The sequence below is a fragment of the Chiloscyllium plagiosum genome, chromosome 5 (genome assembly GCF_004010195.1).
Source record: "Chiloscyllium plagiosum isolate BGI_BamShark_2017 chromosome 5, ASM401019v2, whole genome shotgun sequence".
NCBI lineage: Eukaryota > Metazoa > Chordata > Chondrichthyes > Orectolobiformes > Hemiscylliidae > Chiloscyllium > Chiloscyllium plagiosum.
In genome coordinates, this window is record NC_057714.1 from 18,340,448 (window position 1) to 18,353,686 (window position 13,239).

The window sequence follows — 13,239 nt, forward strand, 5'->3', positions numbered from 1 at the left end:
CGCACCTTATCTCAGTCCCAACCCCCGGATTCAGTACCGCCCTCTTCACCTGCAATCTTCTCCATGACCTCTCCGCCCCCATCCCTCTCCGGCCTATCACCCTCACCCTCACCTCCTTCCACCTATCATATTCCCAGCGCCCCTCCCTCAAATTCCCTGCCCCCTACCTTTTATCTCAGCCTACTTGGCACACCAGCCTCATTCCTAAAGAAGGGCTAATGCCCAAAACATCGATTCTCCTGCTCCTCGGATGCTGCCTGTCCTGCTGTGTTTTTCCAGCACCACATTTTTCAACGACAGTACACAGACACCAATGATCTAGGATGATTAAAACTGAGGACAAATGATGCTTGTAGAATGCACATATCTGGGACAAATTCAATTGCAACATTTAAGAGGCATTTGGATAGGTATATGAATAGGAAGGGTTTGGAGGGATATGGGCCGGGTGCTGGCAGATGGGATTAGAATGGGTTGGGATATCTGGTCGGCATGGACGGGTTGGGCCGAACGGTCTGTTTCCATGCTGTACATCTCTATGACTCTATGACTCTAAAAGCTGGATTCTGGAACAGACCCAGAAAATCCAGGACATTTGGTCACCCCATTTAAGAAATAGGATGTGGAGACTTATAGGGGGCTGAACAACTTGGGCTATGGTGGAAGTTATGGCATAATTACATAAGAGATCAGACAAGGTCAATCTCAATGGTGAAAGCAACTTAGACCCTTTTAGGAATGCTGGATTTCAAGGCAATCTCCTCACCAGCAGCAGAGAATTGCATATTAAAGACAATTATTACTTGTTAATGACCTTGTTAAATTGTATCTTTCACCTCATTGACATCCAACTTCTTATCATACCAAACCTACCAAACAAACAAGGCACCAAGAATTGATGACATGGAAATCAGAGAAGGCACCTTGTAACTTCAGCTCGAATTGGATGTGAAAGCTTCCATTTTGTTCACCAAGAAATAGCATCTTAGGGCATAATCCATAGGCAGCAGCTGCATGCACTCTTTGGTAACCAAAATTGGGGTCCAACTTTTGACAACACCTTAAGATTCACATGGCACCCCTCCAACCCAAGTCATGGTAGGACGCTCAGGATATAGAGGCCAACATTGCAGGGCGTACCGGTAACTAATATTGAAAAGCTGTAGCAAGGACAGTTTGTGCACTGTGACAGACACCCAACTCACAAACTGGACCAGGCTGCATCCTATGGCTGCTCACTTTACACCTAGTTGCTCTTGCCTTGCCTGTTAATGCGTTGACACTTCAGCCACCATAAGCAGTCAGGGGAATTCTGTATTATCATTGGAGACATGTGAAGATGGTAGTCTGGGAACTAGTCAGTCATGTCCAGGTCTGCCTGAAGTCAGTCAGTGGTCGCAGTCAAATATGTGTGTTGATTGTTCAGAAGGGTGCAAAGCACAGGCTTAGGGGAAGTGAGGTGGGGTGTAAATCATTAGGAGAAAGTGAGGACTGCAGATGCTGGAGATCAGAGCTTAAAAATGTGTTGCTGGAAAAGCGCAGCAGATCAGGCAGCATCAAAAACGAAGGAGAATCGACGTTTCGGGCATAAGCCCTTCTTCAGGATTCCTGAAGATGTATTTTCCCCTTCAAATACATATTTAATGTATTTTCCCCTTCAGTGCTCTAATGTCCAATAAACATGGATCTCAAGGTTTCATGTATCAAAGTGGCTGTGACTTTGCACAGCCTGTGTGTTCTCTGTGCCATTTCTCCATTGCATTTTGCAACTAGAGAACACCAGGTGATGGAAGGCAATGCAGCTGTCACTACACAGGCAATGCTGACTACTCGATTCTCTTACTGGTCCTTAAGGATAGACCACTGCTCACTCCCTGAACTACAGTCAGACAAGTCCCTTAACAATGACCATTCTAAGCAGATCAATGATTACGGCTAAGCCCCTGGACGGAGCGTGGACTGTGCCTGTGACTGATGGCACTAGGAAACCCTGATTGGCAGCATCCTCCCCCTTTGACTGGGCTGAAAACTGAGCCCCTAGCCCAATTGCCGATTTGATCATTTGGTTGAATACATTTGCAGTGTGCGTGCTGCACAGGCAAATGGTATATGCTGCCAGTGTTAAATTAACATCAAGGTTACCCAACCCATACCCAGACAGATTCCTACTGACAAAGAGGCTGTCTATTGTGGGCGGCACGGTGGCACAGTGGTTAGCACTGTTGCCTCACAGCGCCAGAGACCCGGTCAAGGTTACCCAACCCATACCCAGACAGATTCCTACTGACAAAGAGGCTGTCTATTTCTGCACAATAAACCACATCAATGCAGCAGTGCCGACAGCCTTTAGGCTCTGTCTGAAGCACCAGTGTACTAACAGGCAAGGTGAGGTATGGATACTGTGAGAATGTAGAAGGTGCTAAGTAAGCACTGAGAGAGCAAGCGATCAGCTCTGTGATATAGCTTGGTCCAAACTGTGAGCTGGGAGCCTGTCCCCATTGCAATCTTTCAATCCACTTTCCAGTGCAAAGTGAGGCTGTGGTGCCTAAGCAGCCTGCAACAGAATCAGAGAGGTACCTTGATGGTTGTGAGAGATTGGCAAACGCCAGATGGCAATGTCAATGGAAGAAGGGTGCATTCAGCTAGAGCTCATGGATGAAGCCCTGAGATGCTCTTTGGCACTGAACCTCACTGAGGTTCTTCACAGCCAGTGGTGAGCTGAAGTCAGTCATGGCTCTGTTTTCCATGTTGAGATTTCTCAATGTTTAGCTTGTTTGACAAGATAGGATGCTACATATTAAAAGAGATGAGTGGGGCCATTAATAAGGTGTTCAAAAGCAACAATCCCCCTTAGCTAGTAACTCACCATTGCCTGGCAGGAAACTCACCTCTCAGCTCAGAAAAGGCACAAAAAAAAGCGTGAGCTGCTCCTAATGTTGAGAAAGATTTCACCAGAATTTCCGATGATTCTGCCACAAATCTTGCCGCAGCCCACATTGTTCAGACACCAAAAAGATTCCATTTGCTAGATCTGTTTATCTTTCTCCACATATGCCTCCAGACCTGCTGAGTATTTCCAGTATTTTGTTTCATTCTTTTATTTGTACTACCCATTGTCCTGCACACACTGCTCAAATTTTAAAAACTGCATGACACCAGGTTATAGTCCACCAGGTTTATTTGGAAGCACTAGCTTTCAGACCGCTGCTCTGTCATCAACCACCTGATGAAGGAGCAGTGCTCCAAAAGCTAGTGCTTCCAAATAAACCTGTTGGACTATAACCTGGTGTTGCGTGATTTTTAACTTTGTACACCCCAGTCCAACACTGGGACCTCCATATCATGCTCACATTTTGCAAGCATTGCACTGATATCATTACAGTTCCTACATCTTTCAATAACTCACCTTCAGCAATGGATCACTGAAGGGTGTTTCACACAATAAAGAAGTTGATGTAGTTTTCAACTAGCGTACACAGTTAAAGACAGTTGAATTGAAGCTCTGTATTTAAGTGTCCTGCAGTAATAAACTTGTCACCCACTCACTTTAAAGTAGGCATAGAGAGGTTGAACACAAACATGATAAAAATATACTGTTAAATAAAAAAAAGTCTCAGAATGTAGACAGTCATCATAATTAATGTGTTCTCCTATTTGTCGGAAAGTTTGTTGGTATTTTCAATTTCCAAATTAAAACTAATAGCTCTCACAAATACTTTTAACTTTTTTTGTACAAGGCCTTTTTACCTCAGATTACATTCAAAGTTCTGAGATACATTCAAATATTTTAGATCCACACCCAAAATATTTTTGCACTACAGGATGAAGTGCTGTTAAAAAAAATCTGTCCTACTATAATCTTTCCCCTATTCTACAATTTATAACAAGAAAATAAACAGAACACTGCAGGTAAAATTTCATCCAGAATCCAGCGGTTTGGGAATCTAAAGTGCCAGTGTATGAATTATTAAAATTATTAAAATGATTGGTGGACAAAAAGGGAAACATTACATAGCTTTGGCAAATAGGGTTAAGGAGAATCCAGAGATTCTACAAATACAAGGTTTGCGTAAAGGTTTGTAGATAGAGTGCTGGCTGTCGTGGGTATATTCACTGAGCTAGGAAGTTAATTTACAGACATTTTGTGCCTGTCCAGGTGACATCTTCAATGCTTCGGAGCGTCCTGTGAAGAGGTGTTGTACTGTGTCTTCTGCAATTGATTTGGTTTAGTTCCTGCTGCTTCCGGTTGCTGCTTCCAGTTGTTCATTGTAGTGGACGGTATACTGGGTCTAGGTCTAAATGTTTGTTGTTGGAGTCCATGGATGAGTGCCATGTCTCCCAAAACTCTTTGGCTGTCCTCTGTTCAGCTTGTCCTGTGATCGTTGTGTTGCCCCAGTCGAATTTGTGATCCCTGTCAACTGTGTGGATGACTACTAGGGACAGCGTTTAGTGGCGAGATGGTGTTCTGTTTGTTAGTTAATTAGTTCTGCTAGTTAGTCTGTCTGTTTGTCCTATATAGTGTTTCACGCAGTCATAGAGTCATGGAGATGTACAGCATGGAAACAGACCCTTCGGTCCAACCCGTCCATGCCGACCAGATCTCCCAACCCAATCTAGTTCCACCTGCCAGCATCCGGCACCTTTTCCTTCCCTGCATGGAATCTTGCAAATTATGTTTGTCTTGCAAATGATGGGTATAGGGTCATTCGTTCTGGTGAGTTAATGTCTCAGCGTGGCTGTTGGTTTATGGGTTGTCATGAATCCAAGTGGTTGGAGAAGTCTGGCTGTCAGTTCAGGTACGTTTTTTATATAAGGTAGCGTGGCTAGTGAGTTAGGTCGTGGCATGTCCTTATGTACCTGTGGCGTACCCAGGGAGCTGGGGGAAGGGAAGCAGGAACTGAAGAAAGCAAGAGCCAAAGCAGCAGAGCAGAAGCAGAGGAACCAGGTGATCCAAGTGAGCACACTTGGGCCACTTTCAGACCCAGTGCGATAGATCGTGCCCAGAGGTGCAGCACACGGTCAGTGATTCAGACAGAGCCAAAGGTTGTGGACGAGCTGACCATGAAATGCAATAACTTACAGGTTGTGTTCAGAGTCCTGCACCAGACTGGCAAAGAAACTAGAGCCCACAGCATGGACCATTCGAACAGCCAACATGAGATTGAAAAATTAAACTCTTTGTGCAAAGGTAAGTGATATGCACATTTGTGATAGGAGAATCAGATGGGGGATTGCAATTATGGGATAGATTGGGAGGAAGTATTTACAAGCCTGTAAATACACTGAAAGTGGCAAAGATTGGGACCTCTCAGCTGCCTTTCAGAAGGGAGTAGAGCATTCATTACCCCTCAAATCTTATTCTGCCCCAATTAACCCAGTAAATCTGTCAGGACAGCTAGACAATAATCCAGTTACTTAGACAAACCCATTTCCATTGGCACAATGGCTGGAGAGAGCAAAAAATATTTGAGACCACAGCTGACCCCCATTTGTTTGTCAAATGCACTTATCAACAAAGGGTTCTTCGTGGATTTGACAATGTTGAGAAGGCAAAATTAATGTGAATGTGCCTGAACCCCACAATCCTTCTGCCTTACCCAATCCTCAGAATATGGAAGGAGGGGAGCTGCAGGCCACAAAATCGGCAATTCTGGCTGTTGTAGGACACAACAGGGAAGAACCCATGGAGGAATTAAATACAGTTAGGCTGCAAAAGGGAGAGCACCCAATTGCATTTGCCAGGCACCTGTGGGCACAGTTCACAGGAATCTTCAGGAACCTAAACTGGACTGTCCAATCTGATCAAGGTGCTGTTGTACTCCAAGGTAACCTTCTTCACTATCCTCTTTACCAATTTTGGTGTTATCTGCAAACTTATTGTTGTTGTATTTTCAAATGTCTAGTTTGGTGAGGCCCCAGCCAACATTGCAACAGACGCATGCATACAGAGAATTTGTACCTTGGGGAAATTGTAGTTTAGACCCACCAAAATGACTAACGATGCAGCAGCACAGTACAAGGATATATCGTTTTCACCCAACACAGCCTGATACCACAAAACAGAGCAAAAACTTTAATCCCACAGACAACACCCATACAGAACCTTAGCTGATAAGGAAGATGGCCTGGGAGAAAAAGATTCATCAATCAGAGCATCCCAAACCAAACAAGGGAAAATGCACCAAACCTCCATCCTGTGTGGAGTAATGAAGGGGGCAACAAAACAAGGGAGTTATTATCGGAGCGATCCACCTTCATACAGTCAGTTTTGATATAACACAATAGTTCGGTCTTGTGTGTCCTTGCGTTACAAGAAAATCGCGCAATAGCTGCCTCATTTAAACTAATGGGGTCAGATTTGCATTATAGCCAATCCATGTAAGGAAAGTTCATGTTCTACCAATAACTAAATTCTTCAATTCTTCAATTGTATTAAAGCCAATTTGCATTAAAGAAACACGCATTATATCCTTCAGTGAGAGATAGTGATCAGCAGCAGGGAGGTCCAAGCCAGCAGTTGTCACAAGGGAGCTACTAGAATTCTATACACACAAGCCACTTCACAAGGGACTGCAGGGTATCCAGGCAGTTGGCGCTCCTGCAGGAGCCAGGATCAACCATGCTGCTGGAAGGACCGCAGAGACAAGCAGCTGTTAATTTGGTGGGGGAAATCACTCAGCCAAATGTAATGGGTTTGGAGATGCCGGTGTTGGACTGGGGAAGGGGTTAATTCCTTGTATCCCAAGTTGGATACAAATCCCAAGCATGAAGGAGCTGCACCAATACCAGCTGGGATTGTGTATCACAGCGAGGTGGAAGACTGCCACGTTAAGTTTCAATGTGTCACAAGAAGGTCCCGAACAGTACTTCATATATGGCATACCTATAAGAAAACTCTTCTGAATGGATTCACTGGACACTGACAGAAAGGGTGTGCGGAGACGGAATCTATAGATTTTAAACTGGAAGACGTAGTCCATCAGTTATCTCCGTACAGACGTTAAGCACATTTTTGGCTCGTACCTTATGAGGAAGTGTAATTTATCTTTTAACTCAACCAATTACAGAGCCATTGAGTCATCGAGTTATACAGCACAGAAACAGACTCTTTGGTCCAACTATCCATGCTGACCACATATCCTAAACTCATCTAATCCCATTTGCCAGCTTTTGGCCCATATCCCTCTAAACCCTTCTATTCATTTACCCATCCAGATGCCTTTTAAACATTGTAATTGTACCAGCCTCCACCACTTTCTCTGGCAGCTCATTCCATACACGTACCACCCTCTGCATGAAAGTGTTGCCCCTTGGTCCCTTTTATTTATTTCCCCATTCACCTTAAATCTATGTCCTCTAGTTTGGACTTCCCTACCCTGGGGAAAAGACCATGACTATTCACTCTATCCATGCACCTCATGATTTTATAAACCTCTATAAATTTATAAACCTCTCTAAAAACAGCCCCAGCCTGTTCAACCTCTTCCTATAGCTCAAACTCTCCAACCCTGGCAACTTCCTTATAAATCTTTTCTGCACATTTTCAAGTCTAACAACAACTTTCCTATGTCAGGGAGACCAGAATTGAGTGCAGTATTCCAAAAGTGGTCTAACTAATGTCCTGTACAGCTGCAACAAGACCTCCCAACTTCTATACTCAATGCACTGACCAATAAAGGGAAGTGTACCAAACACCTTCTTCACTATCCTATCAACCTTTGACTCTACTTTCAAGGAACTATGAACCTACACTCCAAGGTCTCTTTGTTGAGCAACACTCCCCAGGACCTTACCATTAAGTGTATAAGTCTCGCCCTGATTTGCCTTTCCAAAATGCAGCATCTCACATTTATCTAAATTAACCTCCATCTGCCACTCCTCAGCCTATTGACCAATCTGATCAAGGTTTTGTTGTACTCCAAGGTAACCTTCTTCACTGCCCACTACAGCTGTACACCAATTTTGGTGTTATCTACAAACTTACTGTTGTTGTATTTTCAAAGGCCTAGCTTAGTGAGGCCCCAGTGGAGATTTCAACAGATGCGTGCATCTCGAGAGTTTGTACCGTGGGGAAATTGTAGATTACACCTACCAAAATGACTAATAATGCAGCAGCACAGTCAATTCTCAAGGATCTACCATTTTCACCCAACACAGCCATATACATTAAGCAGGTAAATCCTTGACATACCTCCTTTTCACCACAGAAGTCTCCCAAACAATTTTGAAAGGACCACTGATGCCACCTTTTTTATTTAATTCCCTATTCCCTTGGTTTCAGGATAGGATTAAGGAAACAACAGCCCCTCTCCTACCCCCACAACAAGAGCTCCAGGCCCATTATATTCAAGTGATTTATATGCCACACACCACAAGTATGTGAATAAAGCTAGCAATATAAAGCCATAATAGAAACTGTACATTGAAAATCCGACAGAAAAAAACAAACATGATAGGTTTGATTAAATATTTCAGGAAATATTGATAGTGCACAAATGTAACTAGAACGTGTCAATATAAATTTTTTCATGATTAAACGTTTAAAGTTCTGATGAATTGACCTTCCCCATGATGACTTTTTGAAACTCCTCATTAAGCAGAGAACATTACTGATGTGAGACTCTTTGATCAATCACTCTATACCAGTTACAGATTCAGCCTTTCTATTCATGAAAAGACCACACCAAGAATGCAGGTGTGCAAAATTGACCCCATGATCTCCAATTCATGTATTAATCATGTATTCAACCTTCCCTTACCTTAGCCATCTCAGCAGCAGTGTTGCCTTTAGCACCGAGATACACCATGGCTAGAGCAGTTGAGATACTTAATGGAGACAGGAAAATGTTCTCATTTCCTTTTCCTTCCTTTAGCTTCTTATACAGAAGAATGGCAAATTTGGTATTTGCAACAGTCAGAGAATCCATTTTGAAAACCTTAGGAAAAACAAAACATGGTTGAAAGTTAAGGATGTGCGATGGATGGCATGAGTGATTTAATTCCACATTCTCCTGAAACTGAGTTCCTGATCTCAGTCATTCATTTGTGAAGAAGAATTAATGAAAATTTCAGGCTTTTCCCACGCATTTGGGAGAAGGAAAATCTAAAGAGAAGCTGCTATCACACACACCTTCCCCTGGCTGTTTCAAAATGATATTCCATCTACTCTTTCAGTCAAGTGTTCTGTGACAGACAAAGACCCAAAGACAAAACTGTGAATAAAACATAGATCATATAAAACAAAATACTGTTAATGCTGGAAATCTGAAAGAAAAACTGAAAATGCTGGAAATACTCAGCTGAACAAGAATCATCCAAAAAAATTGAAGAGATGTATCAGAAATAAAGTTGCATTTTGAGATATACCCCATAAGGAATGACAGTTCCTAAAGGTGAGTGAGGAGCATGGACTGATGGATAAGTTTGGAGTTTGGTGTAGCGATGAGGGAAACATCAGGAATCAGTGTGAGGTGAGTAGCAGGATGGGTTTAAAAGGCCAGGGTTAATGGGACACGGATGGCCTGGGTCTACAGTGTGGGACCTTCTGATGAACTAAAGAATCCTAAAGGTAGTCCTAACCCTTGTTCAACAGCAGCTTGGCTAAAGTTGCTGGATAAAAACAATAACTGCAGATGCTGGAAACCAGATTCTGGATTAGTGGTGCTGGAAGAGCACAGCAATTCAGGCAGCATCGGAGGACAGGCAAAATCCGAGGACAGGCAAAATTGACGTTTCGGGCAAAAGCCCTTCATCAGGAATAAAGTTGCTGGATATCATGCGTAAATCTCCTCCAACATGGATAAACTACCAATTGGGTCAGATGAGGTATTAAAAAAACAGGCATTAATATGTTACACCTTTTGATGTCTTCCATCTCCTAATTAAACAACAGAAAGTTCGGGGCATATGGCTAGGTGGCAGAAAGATCTCTGAATGGATTGTATGTGCTGCAACACACACACGCACAGACGCACTCTCTCACAGACATATACCCATTTACACTCACACTCACATACATACCACACTCTCTCACAGACACTCATAACCCCACCCCACCCCTCCACAATACAAACACACACATGCACACACACACATATAAGTTTGTGGGGTGAATTTGTACTTACAGAATTACATTTTATTTTGCTCAAAAGCTGCATGAATCCATGTAAGATTCTGTAAATCCCTTTTTTAGATTAGAATCAGTCTGAACATTGTGGCACAGACAGTCTCACACAGGGCACCTCACCTTCAATGCATTATCTGGGCCGACATGACACCAATTGTTGAAGTTCACTTGAGAATTTAAAAATGTTTTGTGATTTACATACAAAAAAACTGAAACCATCATGTTCATTCTATAAGGTGAAAGAATTAACTAAGAATCCATGTCTTTTTCAATATATAATTTCAGTTACATCACATTATAAACTTTTGCTATAAATTCTGTGTCCTAATGATCTTATACTCCACAACCACCTGATGAAGGAGCAGCGCTCTGAAAACAAGTGCTTCCAAATAAACCTGTTAGACTATAACCTCATAATATGTGATTTTTAACTTTTTACACTCTAGTCCAACACCGGCACTTCCAAATCAAGATTGATTTGCATTATGGCTCCTCTGGCAGTGAAGAACGCTGACCCAGAAGTTCTAATTATTTCAATTTCAAACTGAACAAACTTTGCTTGACTCAAGAAGGAGTTTGCTGAGTTAGATGTGTTATCTAACAATTAATTCAAACCACTTAAAATTACAATTGATAAAACCATCACAGAAAACCATAAATACAAAGAGGCAGATCTTATACTGCACCCATAAGTGTTATACTTATTACAGTTTTGTCAAGATTGTCAGAACCCTTGCTTTTGTGAATGCTTTTAAGTATCTTAAAACACCCACAATTATCAAGGATCACAACTTAACACAGAGGCACCATTTACAACATAAAAGGAGGCCATTTAGCCCATCTGAACCAAACCAGTTTCCTCCAGCAAAACCAATTCATTCTACTCCCCTTGTTCAGTCCTCAGAACCTCAGAGAGGAAATGATCTAATAAAAGGAGCTTTAAAATCTTTCCATTGTAACAGCAATTTGGATTGTCTTGCTTGCATATTTCTTGCTCCATGGATGCTGCCTGGCCTGCTTTTCCAGCACCACTCTGATGTAAACTCTGGTTTCCAGCATCTGCAGTCCTCACTTTTGCCTTGCTTGCATATTGAATTATATGTTTGAAGGAAAAATGTAAAGTAGTAACTGAATACAGTGGTTAAGTACCATCATTAATATTGCAGTCTTTCCCTATTTAAAATTTACCTCATTGGCGATATGTGAGACGTTATTTCAAAAAGCATTGTTGGCGAACACTTTGGTTGTCCTCTTGCTTCTTCTTAAATGATTAATTATGCTCATTTATCATCTTACTAAATCTTTGATACTCAGCAATAATACCTACAAATGGCGCTAAAAATATAGTCTTGATTACTTACCTGCCTTCGCGCTGCAAGAATTAAAACTGCACAAACTTGTTTCACTGCTCCTACTCTCTAAAAGTGTTACTGTGCATTGTTAAATACTGTTAGTCTCAGGGCGTGTTTCTTAATCACCAATGAGTTAATGGAAAGAGTTTGCAAGTCTACATTGAAACCTGATAGTCAATACATTTTGATTCCTCGCCCATTCATTTTAGGTGTTAGCACAACATGTTCAGTCAGGCAGAGTTTTGGAAAGAATGGTATAATTACCCCATCAAAAAATTGGTACTTTATAATGGAATAATTTTAGAAAAATGTCAAACAATTTTATAAAACTCCAAGTTGTTAAGTGAACTACTTTTAAGTATTTTGTTTAAAAGTATATGTTTTTGTTAAACATACCAAAATAAGGATGCTGACCTGAACTTTGAAAATAAAATTATCTTTGCATTCTTGTTTCCAAACTGTGGAAATTGCTTTGTGCGTTGTTCTTTGTATTCCAATTATTTGACAAGTGAACTAGAAGGGCCACTTCCTGAAAATTCCTGAATCACTTTCTCTCTCAGACTCAGTGATGAGAGAAAATCAAGGAAATTTCATTCTCTTAAGCAGATAATCACAAATCATATTGGTTTGAAAGACACACATACTTTTTATTTCGGGATTCGGCCCAGAAGTGAGATTTCCGCATGTTGATGTTCTGCAGCACAGACCACATCATAAAACAGTACAGGGAGAAGTTTCGTTTGTGTGATGTTCAGATTGGGAGGAATGGCTCACAATCCACTCAAATAGTGATTGTTACATGGTTAAAGTGAGGACTGCAGTTGCCTGATAAATGGACTCAATTAATCCATCAGCAACTGTACAGAGTCTTCCATTACCTCTGCATTTCCTGTTCTCCAGTCAGGGCAAGGTAGCCATCAACATTCACTCCAGATTTCAAAGTCCATCACAGCTTTAGGCCAAACAAAGTCAAGAAAACTTGCAGTTGATAATTACATATCATTCAATTGATGAAAACAAACTTCTAGTTTGTAAAACAGCTTGTAAACAGTGTCACTCATTTTTTGAACTCAATTATCCAAATATAACTGATTGAATTGATGACAAGCTACCCTTTTGACTATAATGACAATCCAAATTGCAAGAATCATATAACCATAGAATCTTTCAATATAAAAGAGGTGTTTCAGGCCACTGAGTCAGTACCACCAAAAATATACAATTTGACCCACTTTACCCATAGCCTTGAGGGAAAGGAGCATAAAATTGATAACTTACAAATTAAGGTGGGTCTCCTTGCTGGGTTGAATTACAGCACAGTGAAAGGCTTGTAAGGTCACACCTGACAATGAAGTGCAAATCTGCAAGACTGCACAAGTTGAACTCTCATTACTCTGCTGCATCAGAACAGGGAGGTTGCAGGTGTTGATCCAGGTGCAGACATTACATTGGCAAGACAGCAGCATGGGTGGGAGTGGCCTGTCAGAAGCCCACAGAATCCCCAGTGTGGCAGACTCTGAGGGAACTGCCCAGGAAATTGAAGAATCGAATGGGAAATTCCTCTGCATCTGGATCGCTCCAAAAGTATCCATTTTTATCAGAGATTTTGGAGGTTCCATTGCAGTTAATAGCTATACAGGAATTGTTAGAAAATTAAAGGACGAGTCGATAGCCTGGGTAACTATTAAACTGATCTCCAGCAGACCCCGTACACACCACACCCTGACTTAACACCCCAGCCCTCCTCACCTTTTCTTCTTG

The 13,239-nt window shown here is 41.8% G+C and overlaps 1 protein-coding gene across 3 annotated transcripts in view; it reads right to left on the minus strand.

Moving 5' to 3' along the window:
• Positions 1 to 12,826, minus strand: part of LOC122550270 (leukocyte elastase inhibitor-like) — a 31,591-nt gene extending 18,765 nt beyond the window's left edge. Inside the window, exons 1-2 of one of the 3 annotated variants that reach the window (XM_043691017.1) lie at positions 12,757 to 12,826; positions 8,760 to 8,936 (exon numbers count right to left, since the gene is read on the minus strand). In XM_043691017.1, the coding sequence (XP_043546952.1) occupies positions 8,760 to 8,927 (168 nt within the window). In that variant the 5' untranslated portion in view covers positions 8,928 to 8,936; positions 12,757 to 12,826. The other 2 variants (XM_043691015.1, XM_043691016.1) reach the window with 2 other exon arrangements.
• Positions 12,827 to 13,239: the final 413 nt, after the last annotated feature.